Source organism: Galeopterus variegatus, unplaced genomic scaffold (genome assembly GCF_000696425.1).
Source record: "Galeopterus variegatus unplaced genomic scaffold, G_variegatus-3.0.2 Scaffold821, whole genome shotgun sequence".
NCBI classification, from domain to species: domain Eukaryota; kingdom Metazoa; phylum Chordata; class Mammalia; order Dermoptera; family Cynocephalidae; genus Galeopterus; species Galeopterus variegatus.
Window position 1 is genome coordinate 290,342 of NW_007726932.1, and position 15,523 is coordinate 305,864.

Here is a 15,523-nt window from a genome sequence, read left to right on the forward strand (position 1 = left end):
TGTCCTTACCTGATTTGCTCACCATCAGATCACCAGTGCCTAGCACAGTGCTTTGCAGAAGGGAGTTACTCGATAAATATTAGTGAATGAACGAGTGAATGAATGTGTGATTTTCCTTCTGACTACTACACACGCATGTTTTTCATGTGAAATACTCATACATGGATTCATATGAGGAGCAGTAAATATTTTAAGCATATTTTAAATACCAGGTGACTAATTAACATAGACATTATGAAAATAATTTGGAATTCTCATTATTATAAAGCAAAATGCTTTGATTCCTTAATCAAATGTACTGTCCATGGTAACAGTTAAATCCCGTGCTACTATGGGATTTGTCAGAGATTTTTGTCTTTTTAAAAATGACTTCATACTCTTGACTAGAACATGAACTAATATTTATCAACAAGACCATTCAAAGCAACATGACCTCTTTTGAATTCAAAGAATCAGTGAAAATGTCAATTACTGCTAGACGGACAGGCAGAAAAGAATACATTCTAGTCTGTACTTCTCTTGTCCTGCAAGACTTATGCTCCTGTTCCATTTTCTGAACAATCTAGTAAAATTCAATTTACTTTTTCAATTTGTCTCCAGCCAAGCTTCCTTCTGTCAGCTATGCAGACATTTCAATGCCGGCAACATAAAATAACAGTAGAAGGACAACGAGAATGAAATTACCTGTGCATTTGCGATCTGTGTCTTCTTTTTTTGACCCACTAATCGTCAACTTGCAGTTGAAGTTTTCCTCCCAGTATTCAGCAAACCACACATTTCTTCTGTTGTTTTCAAGTGTGCGGGACGTAAAGTAGGCATCAAACCCTAAACAGAGTTAAATAGAAAGGTCAGTGCTCATGGGGCACTGTTGGCACATCTAGAAATAAATTACCAGTTATGGTTTTTCTTTGTTTTAGTAGACTGGATGCTCTTTTTTGTAATAAAAAACAAATCAAATAAAAAAATATTCTAATGCTAACCTATGGATAAATCCTTAGTTCAATTTGTCAGGCAGATGTGAAGCCTACAAATGATATTTTCACAATGAAATCTGCATTAAGGATCATAGGAATGACACAAAGATCACTACATGTTCTGCTTCTATAGTGACTCCATTATCATCATTGAGATAATAACTGACAGTTTCAGTGCTTACTTTGAACCAGATTGTATGCTTAATACAGATTCTTTCTTTTACTCATATCATCAACCTATACGGTAACTACTGTCATTATCCCCACTTGCAGATGAGAAAACAGAAGCCTAGAGGAAGTAATAACATGCCCATTGTGCCATATTCTGCATCTGTGACCATGTCAGCTACTGATGTGTGAGTATCATTTTGAGAACCATCTTTAACTTAGTAACATCACATTATGTAATTGACACTCTAGTCAAAACAGAACTAAACATTTTTGAAGAGGCCATAGGTAAAATGAGCCCAAGGCAAAGCTTAATCCTATTTATAAACAGTGTCCAGATGAGATCCAAGAGGCCACATGTCCAGGAATTCTCTTAACTGCCTCCAGAGACTATAGTTGGACAGTGCAACTTTTAATGCTCCAGTGGGGCCATAAGATCTTATGAAAATTAAATGGAAAAAAAGATTGGATTCAGTGTCCCAAGGTCTAGGTTCAAGTCTCAGCTTTATTGATCTCACTAAATTGTGGAAAGATGAACAATTACATACTTAACCTTTCTTATCTGCCTTTCACCCATCTATAACAATGACAACGACATCACCTCCTTCCCCCACAGCATCTTGGAAACTCACAGAGTTGAAGATCCATAGCCATAGAAGAAGATGGACTTACTTTCACATTATTCAAAGTTTCTCTTAACTTTAAGGCTATAGAATGCATAATAGTTACAAAAATACAAAAATAATCAGTATTTTACGTACATTTTCTGATTAAGTGTCCCATTAACCCTAGGAAGTAGGTACTACTCACATCTACAATTTAGATGTTAGAAACATAGACTCAGAGAAGAGTTTGGACCAAGGTATGCCTGCTTCCAGACCCTGGCTTCTAACTCACATACTATAGAGAAGTGGCTCTCGCATTTTGGGTGGTATCAGAATCATCTGGAGAACTGATAAACAACATGGAGACCAGGCATGTTGAGGGAGGTAGAATCTGGATTTTTAATTTTTTTTCTCAAATTGCCCAGTAGATTCCCATGCCCACGAAAGGTTGAGAGCTACTGCTGTGGAGTGTTTCTGTGACCTGCTTCCCATGCCATGTCCTTTCTTTCTCTACTAGGTGCCTATCACCACACTCTACATCAGCCATTGACTCTACAGGCAACCGGGTGGTTTAACAGGTACAACAGCAAATCAATGATGCAGTCAGGTGTTGGAATGGGTAAGTCAGTCAAAATGGTTAACTTGGCTGTGTGGCCAGACAGTGCTGGAGCAAAAGCCTATTTCAGAAAACGGAGCTCCTCTCAGACAATTCAAAGATGCAGAAGCAGAGGTCAAATGGATATTATTCAATTTATGTAAATCTTACTGACTAGCCTCTGCTTAGCTGTCAGATTTCTCCTAGCACTTAACAATCTGTTTATTTCCCTTTACCAGAGATATGACAAAAAATAAATTAAGTAGGTTTCCTATACTCATTTTCATTCATAAAGAATGAAATCATCTGTGAGATATTCAAGTTTGCAAAAGAGACCTTTTGATGTAGCCATGTATTTACAATGCCTTGGGACATACCTGGTAGCTCTTTGAGTTAGGCATACACCGTAGCTCTTCTTTATTAACAGATAAGGAGCTTCTGCTATGGGCTAGTTGAAAGCCTTCCCCCTGGCTGAAGTCACTAAGCCATCAATCTTGGCCTGTTAATTGTAGTTTCTGCAGCCAAAGATTCTACCTGTTTTGTTTTAGGAATAGATTATTCGGCACAAGATGTATGGTCACCAAGGTGGAGCAGAGTCAGGGATAGAAACAGAAATTAGAACAACTCTAATAATCTAATTGAATTATCTGTTCACAGTTGGCCCTCTATATCCATGGGTTTTGCATTTGGAGATTCAGCCAAACTTTGACCAAAAATATTCAAAAAATAAAATAAAAAATAACAATATAACAATAAAAAATAATATAAATATAAAAACAATACAGCATTACATTTACATAGCATTTACGTTGTATTAGATATTATAAGTAACCTAGATATGATTTAAAGTATATGGGAGAATGTGTATAGGTTATCTGCAAATATTACACCATTTTACATCAGAGACTTAAGCATCCACAGACTTTGTTATCTGCAGTGGGTCCTGGAACCAATCCCCTTGGATACTGTGCAATTACTGTGTGTGTGTGTGTGTGTGTGTGTGTGTGTGTGTGTGTGAGTGAGGGAGAGAGAGAGAGAGAGACAGTGAATTGAGACTTACTTCTTATCTCTTCTAGAGCTCAGAAGAAAAGTGATTGAACACATATCCCATTACTATTAAATTATCAGAGTTTTTAAAAGTAAGCCAAGTCACCAGGACCAGGATTTCAGCTCACAGAAAACAGAGTTAAGTTAAAAGACAAAGGTCATTTTTTATATGGAGCAGATGAAATTTTTACAACAAAATTGTGCCTTTTATTGGAGAGATGAGTTTAATTCTAGAAATTTATCTCTAGGTGACTCTGAAGCAATTACCCTATAGGGTACACATTGAGTGACATTTCTATAATCTTGGCAGTGAACTTAAAACAACATAGGAAAAAAAAAAAAAAAAAAAGGGCTTTACCTGGTAGAAATTTATCTCTAGGTGACTCTGAAGCAATTACCCTATAGGGTACACATTGAGTGACATTTCTATAATCTTGGCAGTGAACTTAAAACAACATAGGAAAAAAAAAAAAAAAAACAGGGCTTTACCTGGCATTACAACTACACCTGTCCATTTTATTTTCTCTTTTAACTGGGGTGCTTCCCTTAAACACACCCTGAAATTTGTGGTTGAGAGAGTGCAAATCAATAGAATCATAATTCATCCCAGGTGGTATGTTTGAGAGATGACCTTTCCAGCTGAGAGGGAAAAAAGGCTCTCACAAGTGTGTGGTGTGAAAGGAAAACTATCAGAATGTCAAAAGGGGGTCAGAGGACAGCAGCCTGCTCTGGCAGGGTGAAGGGAGGCTGACAGATACTAATGGGGCTTCCTGCAGCATCAGAAAGTGACCAGTAGCCCTGATTGCTGCTTTCTCGACACTATTCATGCGTTGTAGATTAGAACATCTCTGTCAGCCTAAGTGTCAGCCTAAGCACCCAGGGCTTCCAGTTCCCCAGCTGGTAAGGAGGGGCTGTTAGCATTTCTTGGTCTGCTTCCAGATCAGGAAGGATGTGTGATAGAGTATGGATGTGTTGGACCCCCAAAACTCATGTGGAAATCTGATCCCCAATGTGGCAGTTTTGGGTGCTGTTTGAGTCATGAGGGTGGATCCCTCATGAAAGGATTAATGCTCTCCTTGGGGGGTGGGGTAGTGAGTGAGTTTTGGGCTTTATTAGTTCCCCTGATAGCTGTTTGTTTAAAGGACCTGGCACCTCCTCTTTCTCTCTCTCTTGCTTCCTCTCACCATGTGATCTGCTTGTATCCACCAGCTGCCTGCCACTTTCCTCCATGAGTAGAAGCAGCCTGAGGCCTGCACCAGATGCCACTGTCCAAAATCGTGAGCCAAATAAACCTCTTTTCTTTATAAATTTCCCAGTCTCAGGTATTCTGTTATAGCAACACCAAAATGGACTAATACAATGTGCTAATGATTCAGAAACACTCCTGGCACACTGGAGGCACACGATTCCACTGGCGTAGAAGAATGTAGTGGTGAACACAAAGAAGAAAGGAAAAGATGGGGAGGAGAGAGACAGAGGGAGAGAAAGAGAGACAGAAGGAGAAACGATGAAAGGGAGGAGAAGGAGGGGACGGGAGGAGAGGGAAGAGAGAGACATTGATGAGGGAGAGAAGCAGGGATCTCACATTCCCTGCGCTGGGAGGGCACATCAGTATAAGCACTCCGGGCAGCCAGTGGGCATCATCCGTGAACATTGCTAATATGCACACTGTAAAGAGCCAGCCATCTACTGCTACGTACATTCACTAGAGAAAGTTTTATATGTGGGCACCAGGATATATGTTCAAGAATGTCCAGAATGGTAATGTTCACAATAATTAAAAGCTGAGACAACCCAAATGCACGTGGATTATGGAATGAATGCATCGTGACACACTGCACAGCACAGAAAATGCTGTTCACAACAATAGGCATGAGTCACACAATAACAAATAAGAAACAAAGAACACACTCAGTGTCGTTCATCGTATGTAAAGTTCAAAACTGGGAAGAACCAAGCCACATTGTTTATTAAGGCAGATGCAGGTGGTTAAACTATAAAGAAAAGCAATGGGATTGGGAGGCAGACACAATGGTGAAGGGGAGCAAGAGCGTGGGTCATCAGTTCTCTTGCTAATTTCTCTACCTGGGTGGTGACTTTATAATTATTTTTTAACCGCACATATTTATCTTATGCCGTTTTCTATTTCTATGACATAACTCATGGTAGTGGGTTAAATCGTGGCCCTCAAAATGATATGTCCGTGCCCTAACCCCCTGAACTTGTGAATAGGACCTGATTTGGAAAACATTTGAATATTGTACAACAGTAAATTACATTGCAAATGTAGTTAAGGGTCTCTAGATAAAATCATCCTATATTATCTAGGTGGGCCCTAAAGCCAATGAAAGTGCCTTTATAAGAGGCATACAGAAAAGAAACACACAGGGAGAAGGGAAGAAAGATGTGTGTGAAGATGGAGGCAGAGACTGGGTGTTGTAGCCACGAGCCAAGGAAGCCTGGAGCCACCAAAAGCTGGAAGAAGCAAGGAAATCTCCTCCTTTAGAGCCTTCAGAAGGAGGTAGCCCTGCTGAACCCTTTATTTTGTCCTTCTGGCCTCCAAAACTGTGAGAAAATAAATTTCTATTGTTTTAAGCCACTAAGTTTGTGGTCATTTTTGATGGCAGCCTTAGGAAACTAATGCACCTAATAGTAATTTAAAAATCCTGTTGTAGTGTACCTTACCAGTTACTCTTTAGTCTAACACAGACTGACAACTTGTGGAGCATATATAACTTACACATTTGTTTTGCCCTATTTTGCCCCAGAGTATTTTTAAAACCAATTTAAAAATCAGAAGATTTCACTTAAAGTCCAGATTTGTGGCTTCACTTGTAAACTTAGAAGATCTGGTAACCCAGACCCCTTCCCTCGCGGCAGCAGTCAGCAGGTGCTGGCGAATGGCTGTTTCTTTGCATGGGCCTGAGCTCTTTAGTGCACGGTAGCCCCACCACCCCTGACTGCCTCCAGCCTGGGCCTCTCTTCTCATTTTTGAGATGTGTGTGGCTGTCACGGTAGACACTGTGCTTTCCACTACTGAGAAATGCATCACCCTTACCTTAATAGACCTTTGCTGCAACTGGAGCAATATATAAACTCGCTGAAATGAGAAATACCATTTTGGGCCCTTAAGAATATATCCTTCAAAAAGCTACTAAAAGCATACAGAAGTTGGAAAAAAAGCAGGATGTAAATTTATACAGATAAATCATCCAGTCTTATATAAACAATAACTACTTAGAAGATGTAGTGAAAGACAATTAAAATACTGTAGCTACAAAAAAATGATATTCTATCTGAGAACAAGTGATATCTTTCTATTTAATCAGGGCAACTTTGGTCTTTTGGGAAGGGTTTGAAATTTCCCTTATGCCACTTTTCTCCAAGCTAATTTATAAATTTTATGTGATCTCAATAAAAATATTAACTTTTGTTCCCTAGAGCTAGATAAGTTGCTTTTAAAGTTCATGTGGAGAAATACATAAGAACCAAGAGGACTCTGAAAAAGAAGAGCAAGTGTGCACGAGTGTTCGGGGGTTTTTGAGGAAGGGAGTGAAGAAGAGGAAGACACACTCCACTAGGTGTGATGTTACAACAACGGATTGTGAATTCTCTGCGATGCAGAACTGGCACATGAATAAAGAGAGCAACAGACCTTTGGCACAGAACAGAAAGTCTCGAAAGGGACTCATTGCACATGGGAATTTAATATAGTTGAGATTAGTAAAGCTATCATTTCAAATCACTAGGGAAATAATGACTTTTTAATAAACGGCAACCAATAGGCTATTTGGAAAATGTTCAAATTAGATCCCTGTTAGGAATTTAACATCATAATAGCCCACAAGAAATACTGGGACACATCCAGTTGATTCAACCAGAGCAAGGGAATTTAGGGCTTCCTGTCTCTGACAGAGGCTGAATTTGGCGTGGTTGTAGGAACTGGGGGTCACACCCTCCATGCTAGCCCCACGTGGCCTGTTCTTGCCATAGTTCTGATAGTTCCATATGTGGCTCTGCCCGCGCTTATGCGGGGCTGTGGGTGGTCAGTTTATCTGCCTCTCTCCAGAGACTTTGAGCTTCTGGAGGGCAGACTATGTCCTAACCACTAACGCCTTCCCAATTCGAGTTCCTGAAAACACAATTGAAATAAATTGAAGTTAAAGACGTGTAAGTCATTTTGGCAAGAAGATAGCTACCGATCTATTGGGACAAATCTAGGCTTTCAGATGCACCAGCACAGTTTTTGGCTGTGTCTATTGATGAGAGTGGTGGAAACCAGGCATTATTTTTGAGAAAACAAATAAGAATTATTACAAAAAATATTATTCCACAAAGAACAAACATCCCATGGGAAGTGTTTATAGATGACGTAGAGCGAATAAAGAGTACAATATTATTTCACAAAATGCCTCCACTGGGTTATTGCATATTATATAATGCTGGAATGCCTGTCATTTGTCATTTCCTTAAACTGCCTGAGAAATAGAAGGGCATTCATGTATTCTGAATATATTTATATAGGAATAAATGTGAATATAAACAATACATATTAAATTGATAGTTTAATGGATAAAAGCAGACTCTGAAACTAGAATTCTAGGGCTCAGTTTCTAGCTTTGTTTCTTGCTAGCTAGATGATCTTGAACAAATGACCTAAATAGTCTAAGTTTCTCAATCTGTAAAATGGGGATGTGTTGGGGACCTATAGCCCCACACCCCTTCTTGTGTGACCAGGCCTACGTGACAATCTGCTTATGTCAGATGTCTGTGCTTATGGGATATCTGCCTCATAATCTGTGCCTGGGACGCTATGCTCCTGGCTATGCAAGTCTACTCAAGAGTGACCTCTTATCTCCTTTCAAGTTTCTGCTTTCTTGTAAAGATTGGGGGCTTCTTTGCATCAGAGATTTTCTGACTTTGTTTCTTCTCAAGATCTTATCGTATTCCTGCATTCCTAACTCCTTACAATATGCTTGCTTTTTCCTATATAAGATGTAACCAAAGAATCAATAAACGAGACTTGATCAGAATACTGTCTTGTCTCCCATCTCTCGCGTCTCTTGTCCCATCCAATTCCCACTCCCCCCTCCAGGGTCTGCGTTGAATATCCCACGGGTCGGGACAGGGATGATAATAACAGAATTGTTGTGAAGATCGAATGTGCTGATAATATATGTAGTGTTTAGAACAATGCCTGACACATAGTGTAAATGTTAGCTAACTTAGAAGAAAGTTACCACAGACACACATATAAGGCAAGAAAAAGAAAGAACAAGAGGAGAAAATTTAGAAAACTTTGAACTTTTAATACTAGGGACAGCTGTCAAGATCCTGGCTTCAGAGTCAGATGGAGCTGAGTTTGAATCTTGGCTCTGCCAGCTGCTAGCTATTTTATTTAACTTATGCTATGCCAATCACTTAGGTTTCTGTTGCTTTTGTTTGTCATCAAACTGTACATTTTTGTTTGCTTATTTTTTTTATTCATTCATTTATTCCTTCATGTATTCCAGAAAAGTCTTAAAGTGGCACCTATGTCTACTCATCTATACAAGGAGGGTGGTAGTAGCCACCTTACAGATGGTTTAAAAATTTCTAAATATTAAGGCTAAACCAATTAATATTTTACAGTTGTTTAGTAAATGCAGGCTCCTTCCTCTTGTCAATGTAAGCAGTTTTAATATCAGTTTCAGACACTATAAAGTAATCCCCTTCACCCCTGAAATCACCTCGCTATTTTCCTATGCATGTGCAGCCATGGGAGTTTAATGGCCTGAAGATGTGTCGTTTGGGGGTAGCTCATTATGCACAAACTTAGTAGAGATAAAAAAATAAAAGTGACCACCCATTACTCTAGTGGATGCTTTAGGAGATGAGACTTGAAGAAGCATGTACGTGCAGGCCACAGGCTGCTATTGCAATGTATGGAATGGGTGATGGATAAGTGTATGGTGGAAGACTCCCACTTTCCTTTTTTCTACCTACCTCATTATAATGCCCAACCTGAACCTCTCCCTTAGTGATTAAATGTTCTGTACAGAACCTTGGTAAAGAGCCTTACTCAGGAATGTTGATCACTCACATGGGTTACAGTGATACTTTTGGGGTTGGGGTTTTACTCTCAGTGGTGTAGTTTTTTGCCTTCCTACCCTCCTGCCTTCATACTCTTCCTCTTTCAATACTGTTATTTTCAGGATATCCCATATTTCCATATCTTTTTCTTTTCTCAGGTAACAATGAATTTAATTGTCATGCTAAATTTGTGTGATCTTGATTGCAATAAATGTTGGCATTTGCCACCATATACTAAAAGTCATAAAAACTGTGCAAACTTTTTGATCTAGCAATTTTATTTTGAGGTATTTCTTATAATGCAAGAAGTATATGCAGTTTTAAAAAGACATATAAAGTGCTTGGTAAAGGAATTATTGATTTTATTAGGTGTGATATTAGCATGATAATTATTTAAATAATAGGTCCTTATCAGATAGAAATGCATTCTTAAATATTGTAGGTGAAAAGATATAATGTCTGAGATTTGATCTGAAATGCCCTTTCACAATAAAAGTTTAGAGGGATAGTTAAAACATAATTAGCAAAATATTAATGTTTGAAACCAAATTTTCAATTTATGCGAGTTCTTTATATGATCCACTCTACCTTTACGTATGTTTGATAATTTCTATAAAGGATTGTTTAAAAGGAGTTCTGAAGATAATCATTTGCGCATTTTTTATAACAAAAACTTAGAACCATTGCAAATGACCCAAAACACTTGATTAAAGATATATATACTGAATTGTATTCAGCCATCAGAATTTGAGAGATAGTTCTACATATAGTTTTTTGGGAACCTCCATACTGTTTTCCATTATGGCTGCATTTCCAGCACCAGTGTATAAGAGTTCCCTTTTGTCTGCATCCTCATGAGCATTTCTTATATTTTGTCTTTTGGATAATAGCCATTCTAACCTGAGTGAGATGATATCTCATTGTGGTTTTTATTTGCATTTCCCTGATGATTAGTGATGTTGAGCATTTTTTTTTTCATATATCTGTCATCCATTTGTAATCTTCTTTTGAGAAATGTCTATTCAGGCCATTTGGCTATTTTTTAAATTGTATTATTTTTTTTTCCAGCATTTCACTACTGAGTATTTACCCAAAGGAAAGGAAATCAGTATACTGAAGAGTTATCTGCATGCTCATGTTTATTGAAGCACCATTCACAATAGCCAAGATGTGGAATCAACCTAAGTGTCCATCAATAGATGAATGGATAAAGAAAATGTGGTGTATACACAATGGAATACCACGCAGCCATTAAAAAAAAAAGAAAAAGAAATCCTGTCATTTGCGGCAACATGAATTAGCATGGAACACAGAAAGATAAATATTGCATGTTCTTACTCATATATGGAATCTAGAAAAGTTGAGCTCATAGAAGCAGAGAGTAGATTAGTAGTTACTAGAGTCTGGGAAGGGTAGAGGGGAGGGGATGAATAGAGAGAGGTGTATCTTTTAACCCTACAAACGTACAGCTCGATAGTAAGAATAAATTGTGGTGTTCTACAGCAGAGCTAGGTGTCTGTAATTAACAATAATTTATTGTATAATTTCAAATGGCCAGAAGAGAGGAGTTGAAATGTTTTCAATATAAAGAAATGGTAAATGATTGTGATGATATTTATGCTAATTACTCCGATTTGAACATCACACCTTGTATACATGTATCAAAATATCACTCTGTACCCCATAAATATATACAATAAAAAATAACTTTTATGACTCAAAGAAGCAATCTAACATAAAGGTTGTGGATAGCATGCTGTCCGTGTCTGCGAGTACTTTTAGAGTATTCTATTGCCAATTCTATTATTTTTTACATTTTTAAAAGATCACTCTTTATTTTATTTTATTTTTTGTTTCTTTTTTAAAAATTTCAACTTCTCAGTACACATTGTAGCTGATTTTCATGTCTTTATCTGTTCCTCTTTCCCCTTCTTTCTCTCCCCTCCCCCAATCATACATGTTCACTTGTCTTAACAAATTCAAGGCATTTTTGTGATTGTTGTGATTGTTGTGTCTTCTTCCTCCCCAACCCTTTATTTGTTCATATATATATTTATTTGTTTTTAGCTCCCACAAATAAGTGAGAACATGTGGAATTTCTCTTTCTGTGCCTGACTTGTTTCACTTAATATAATTTTCTCTAAATCCATCCATGTTGTTGAGAATGGTAGTATTTCATTTGTTTTTATAGCAGGGTAGTATTCCATTGTGTAGATATATCACGTTTTCCTTATCCACTCATCTGATGCTGGACATTTGGGCTGGTTCCAACTCTTGGCTATTGTAGATAGTGCTGCAATAAACATGGGAGTACAGGTATCCCTTTGGCATGATGATTTCCATTCCTCTGGGTATATTCCCAGCAGAGGAATAGCTGGGTCATATGGTAGATCTATCCATAATTGTTTGAGGAAACGCCATACCATTTGCCATAAAGGCTCCACCATTTTGCAGTACTACCAACAGTATATGAGAGTTCCTTTCTCTCTGCAACCTCACCAGCATTTATCATTCTCAGTCTTTTGGATATTAGCCATCCTATCTGGAGTGAGATATTATCTCAAAGTGGTTTTGATTTGCATTTCCCAAATGCTGAGTTATGTTGAGCATTTCTTCATGTGTCTGTTGGCCATTCATATATCTTCCTTTGAGAAATGTCTGTTCAGCTCCTTTGCCCATTTTTAAATTGGGTTATTTTTTTTTGTTGTAAAGTCGTTTCAGTTCCTTGTATATTCTGGATATTAATCCTTTGTCAGATGTGTATTTTGCAACTATTTTCTCCCCCTCTGTCAGTAGTCTTTTCACTCTGTTAATTGTCTCTTTTGCTGTGCAGAACCTTTTTAGTTTGATATAATCCCATTTGTTTATTTTTCCTTTGATTACCTGTGCTTTTGGGGTCCTATTCATGAAGTCTGTACCCATTCCTATTTTCTGGAGTGTTTCCCCTGTTTTCTTTAAGGAGTTTTATTGTTTCAGGATGTATATTTAATTCTTTAATCCATTTTGAGTTGATTTTGGTATACGGTGAGAGGTATGGGTCTAGTTTCACTCTCCTACATATGAATATCCAGTTTTCCCAGCATCATTTGCTAAAGAGGTAGTCTCTTCCCCAGTGTGTAGACTTGGTACCTTTGTCAAAGATCAGATGGGTGTAGGTATATGGGCTGATTTCTGGGTTCTCTATTCTATTCTACTGATCCATGTGTCTGTTTTTATGCCATGCTGTTTTGGTTATTATAACTTTATAGTAAAGTTTAAAGTCAGGTAGTATTACGCCTCCAGCTTTATTTATTTATTTTTTTGCTCAGAATTGCTTTGGCAATGCATGGTTTTTTGTTATTCCACACAAATATCTGTATAGTTTTTTCCATTTCTGAGAAAAATGTCATTAGAATTTTGATGGGATTGCATTGAATCTGTAGATCATTTTGGGTAATATTGACATTTTCACAATGTTAATTCTTTCAATCCAAGAGCATGGACTATCTTTCCATCTTCTTGTGTCCTCTTTAATTTCTCTCAACAGTGGTTGGTAGTTCTCTTTGTAGAGATTTTTCACAACCTTGGTTAACTTTATTCCTAAGTATTTTATTTTTTTGGTGGCTATTGTAAATGGGCTAGCTTTCCTGATTTGTTTTTCTGCATGTTCACTGTTGGAGTATAGAAATGCTACTGGTTTTTATGTGTTGATTTTGTATCCTGCAACTTTGCTGAAATCATTTATCAACTCTAGGAGTTTTTTTGTAGAGGCTTTAGGCTGTTCAGTATATAGGATCATGTCATCTGCAAACATGGACAGTTTGACTTCATCTTTTCCAATGTGGATGCCCTTTATTTCCTTCTTTTCTCTGATTGCTCTGGCTAATACTTCCAACACTGTGTTGAATAGGAGTGGTGAGAGTGGGCATCCTTGTCTAGTTCCTGTCATTCAGGATGATATGGGCAGTGAGTTTATCATATATGGCTTTAATTGTGTTGAGATACTTTCCATCTATACCTAACTTGTAGAGAGTCTCTATCATGAATGAATGTTGAATTTTGTCAAAAGCTTTTTCAGCATCTATAGAGATTATCATATGGTTTTTGTCTTAGCTTTTATTGATATGGTGTATCACAGTTATTGATTTGCATATGTTGAAACAACCTTGCATCCCTGAGATGAATCTCACTTGATCATGGTGTATAATTTTGTGTATGTGTTGCTGGATTCTGTTAGCTGGTATTTTATTGAGGATTTTTGCATCTATATTCATCAAGGATATTGGCCTGTAGTTTTCTATTTTTGATGTATCTTTGGTCTTGGTATCAGAGTGATATTTGCCTCATAGAATGGCCTCTGTTTCAATCTTTTGGAAGAGTTTGTAGAGAATTGGTATCAATTCCTCTTTGAAGGTTTGGTAGAACTCTGCAGTGAACCCATCCAGTCCTGGGCTTTGCTGGGAGCCTTCTGAGAAGAGCTTCAATCTCTTTTATAGTTATTGGTCTGTTCAGATTTTCAATATCTTCTTGCCTCAGTTTTAGTAGTTTGTATGTGTCCAGAAATTTATCTATTTCCTCCAGATTTTCAAATTTGTTGGCATATTTTTGTTTATAGTAGTCTCTAATGATTTCTTGTATTTCTGAGGTGTCAGTTGTAATATCATCTTTTTCATTTCTAACTTTTGTAATTTTGTTCTTCTCTCTTCTTTTCTTATTTAGCCTTGCTAATGCTTTGTCAATTTCATTTACCTTTTTGAAAAACCAACTTTTTGTTTCATTGATCTTTTGTATCAATTTTTGGGTTTCTATTTCATTTAATTCTGCTCTGATCTTAATTATTTCTTTCCATCTACTAACTTTGGGTTTGGATTGTTCTTGTTTTTGTAGATCTTTAAGGTGAAGTGTTAAGTTTTTTTATTTTCCATCTTTCCATTCTTCTGAAGTAAGAATTTAATGTAATAAATTTCCTCCTTAGCTCTGCTTTTGCAGTGTCATTCTGCTTTTGCAGACACGTATGATGTGTCATTATTTTCATTAGATTCAAGAAATTTTTTGTATTTCCTGTTTAATTTCTTCTTGGACCCATATGTCATTAAGTAGAATGTTGTTTAATTTCCATGTGTTTGTATAGTTTCCAGAGTTTTGCATGTTATTGATTTCTAATTTTAATCCATTGTGATCTGAAAAAATACATGAAATAATTTCAATTTTTTTGAATTTGTTCAGACTTGATTTATGACTTAACATGTGGTCTATCCTGGAGAATGTTCCATGTGTTGATGAGAAGAATGAATATTCTGAGATTGTTGCATGGAATGTTCTGTAGATATCTGCCAAGTTTGATTGGTCTAAAGTGTTGTTTAGATCTTGTGTTTCTCTATTGATTTTTTGCCTAGATGATCTGTCCAATGTCTAGAGTGGGGTGTTCTGGTCTCCCACTATTACAGTGTTAGTGTCTTTCTCATTCTTTAGATCTAATAGTGTTTGCCTTATAAATCTGGTGGCTGCAACATTGGTTGCATTTATGTTTATGATTATTATGTCTTCTTGATGGATAGATCCTTTTATCATTATATATTGGCCTTCTTTATCTCTTTTTATGGTTTTTGCTTTAAATTCTATTTTATCTGATATAAAAATAGCTACTCCAGCTCGTTTTTCATTTTTATTTGCATGGTATATCTTTTTCCATCCTTTCACTCTTAGTCTATGTGTGTCTTTACAGGTGAGGTGAGTCTCTTGAAGGCATCATATTGTCAGGTCCATCTTTTTAATCCAGTCAGTCTGTGTCTTTTGATTGGGGAATTTAATCCTTTTACATTTAGAGTTATTATCAAAATGCGTTGATTTATTCTTAGCATTTTATTGATTTTTGTTTAGATGTCTTAAGTATCTTTTTTTCCTTTCTTTCTGATTTTCTGTTTGTCTTCTGTGTTTGTTGGTTTCTTGGGGTGGTAGATAAACTATATTTTTTCTCTTTATTTTTAGTGTTTTTGTTTTACTGGTAGGTTTTGTTCTTTCTTGAGTATTCATGGCAGTGATGATTCTTTTTCAGGTATCAAACCCAGTACTCCTTTGAGAAT

At 37.0% G+C, this 15,523-nt stretch overlaps 1 protein-coding gene across 1 annotated transcript in view; it reads right to left on the reverse strand.

Moving 5' to 3' along the window:
• Positions 1-15,523, reverse strand: part of GRM7 (glutamate receptor, metabotropic 7) — a 387,698-nt gene that overhangs the window by 280,863 nt on the left and 91,312 nt on the right. Inside the window, exon 4 of the mRNA XM_008572684.1 lies at positions 685-825. Coding sequence (XP_008570906.1) covers positions 685-825 — 141 coding nt within the window. The remainder of the gene's footprint in view (positions 1-684; positions 826-15,523) is intronic.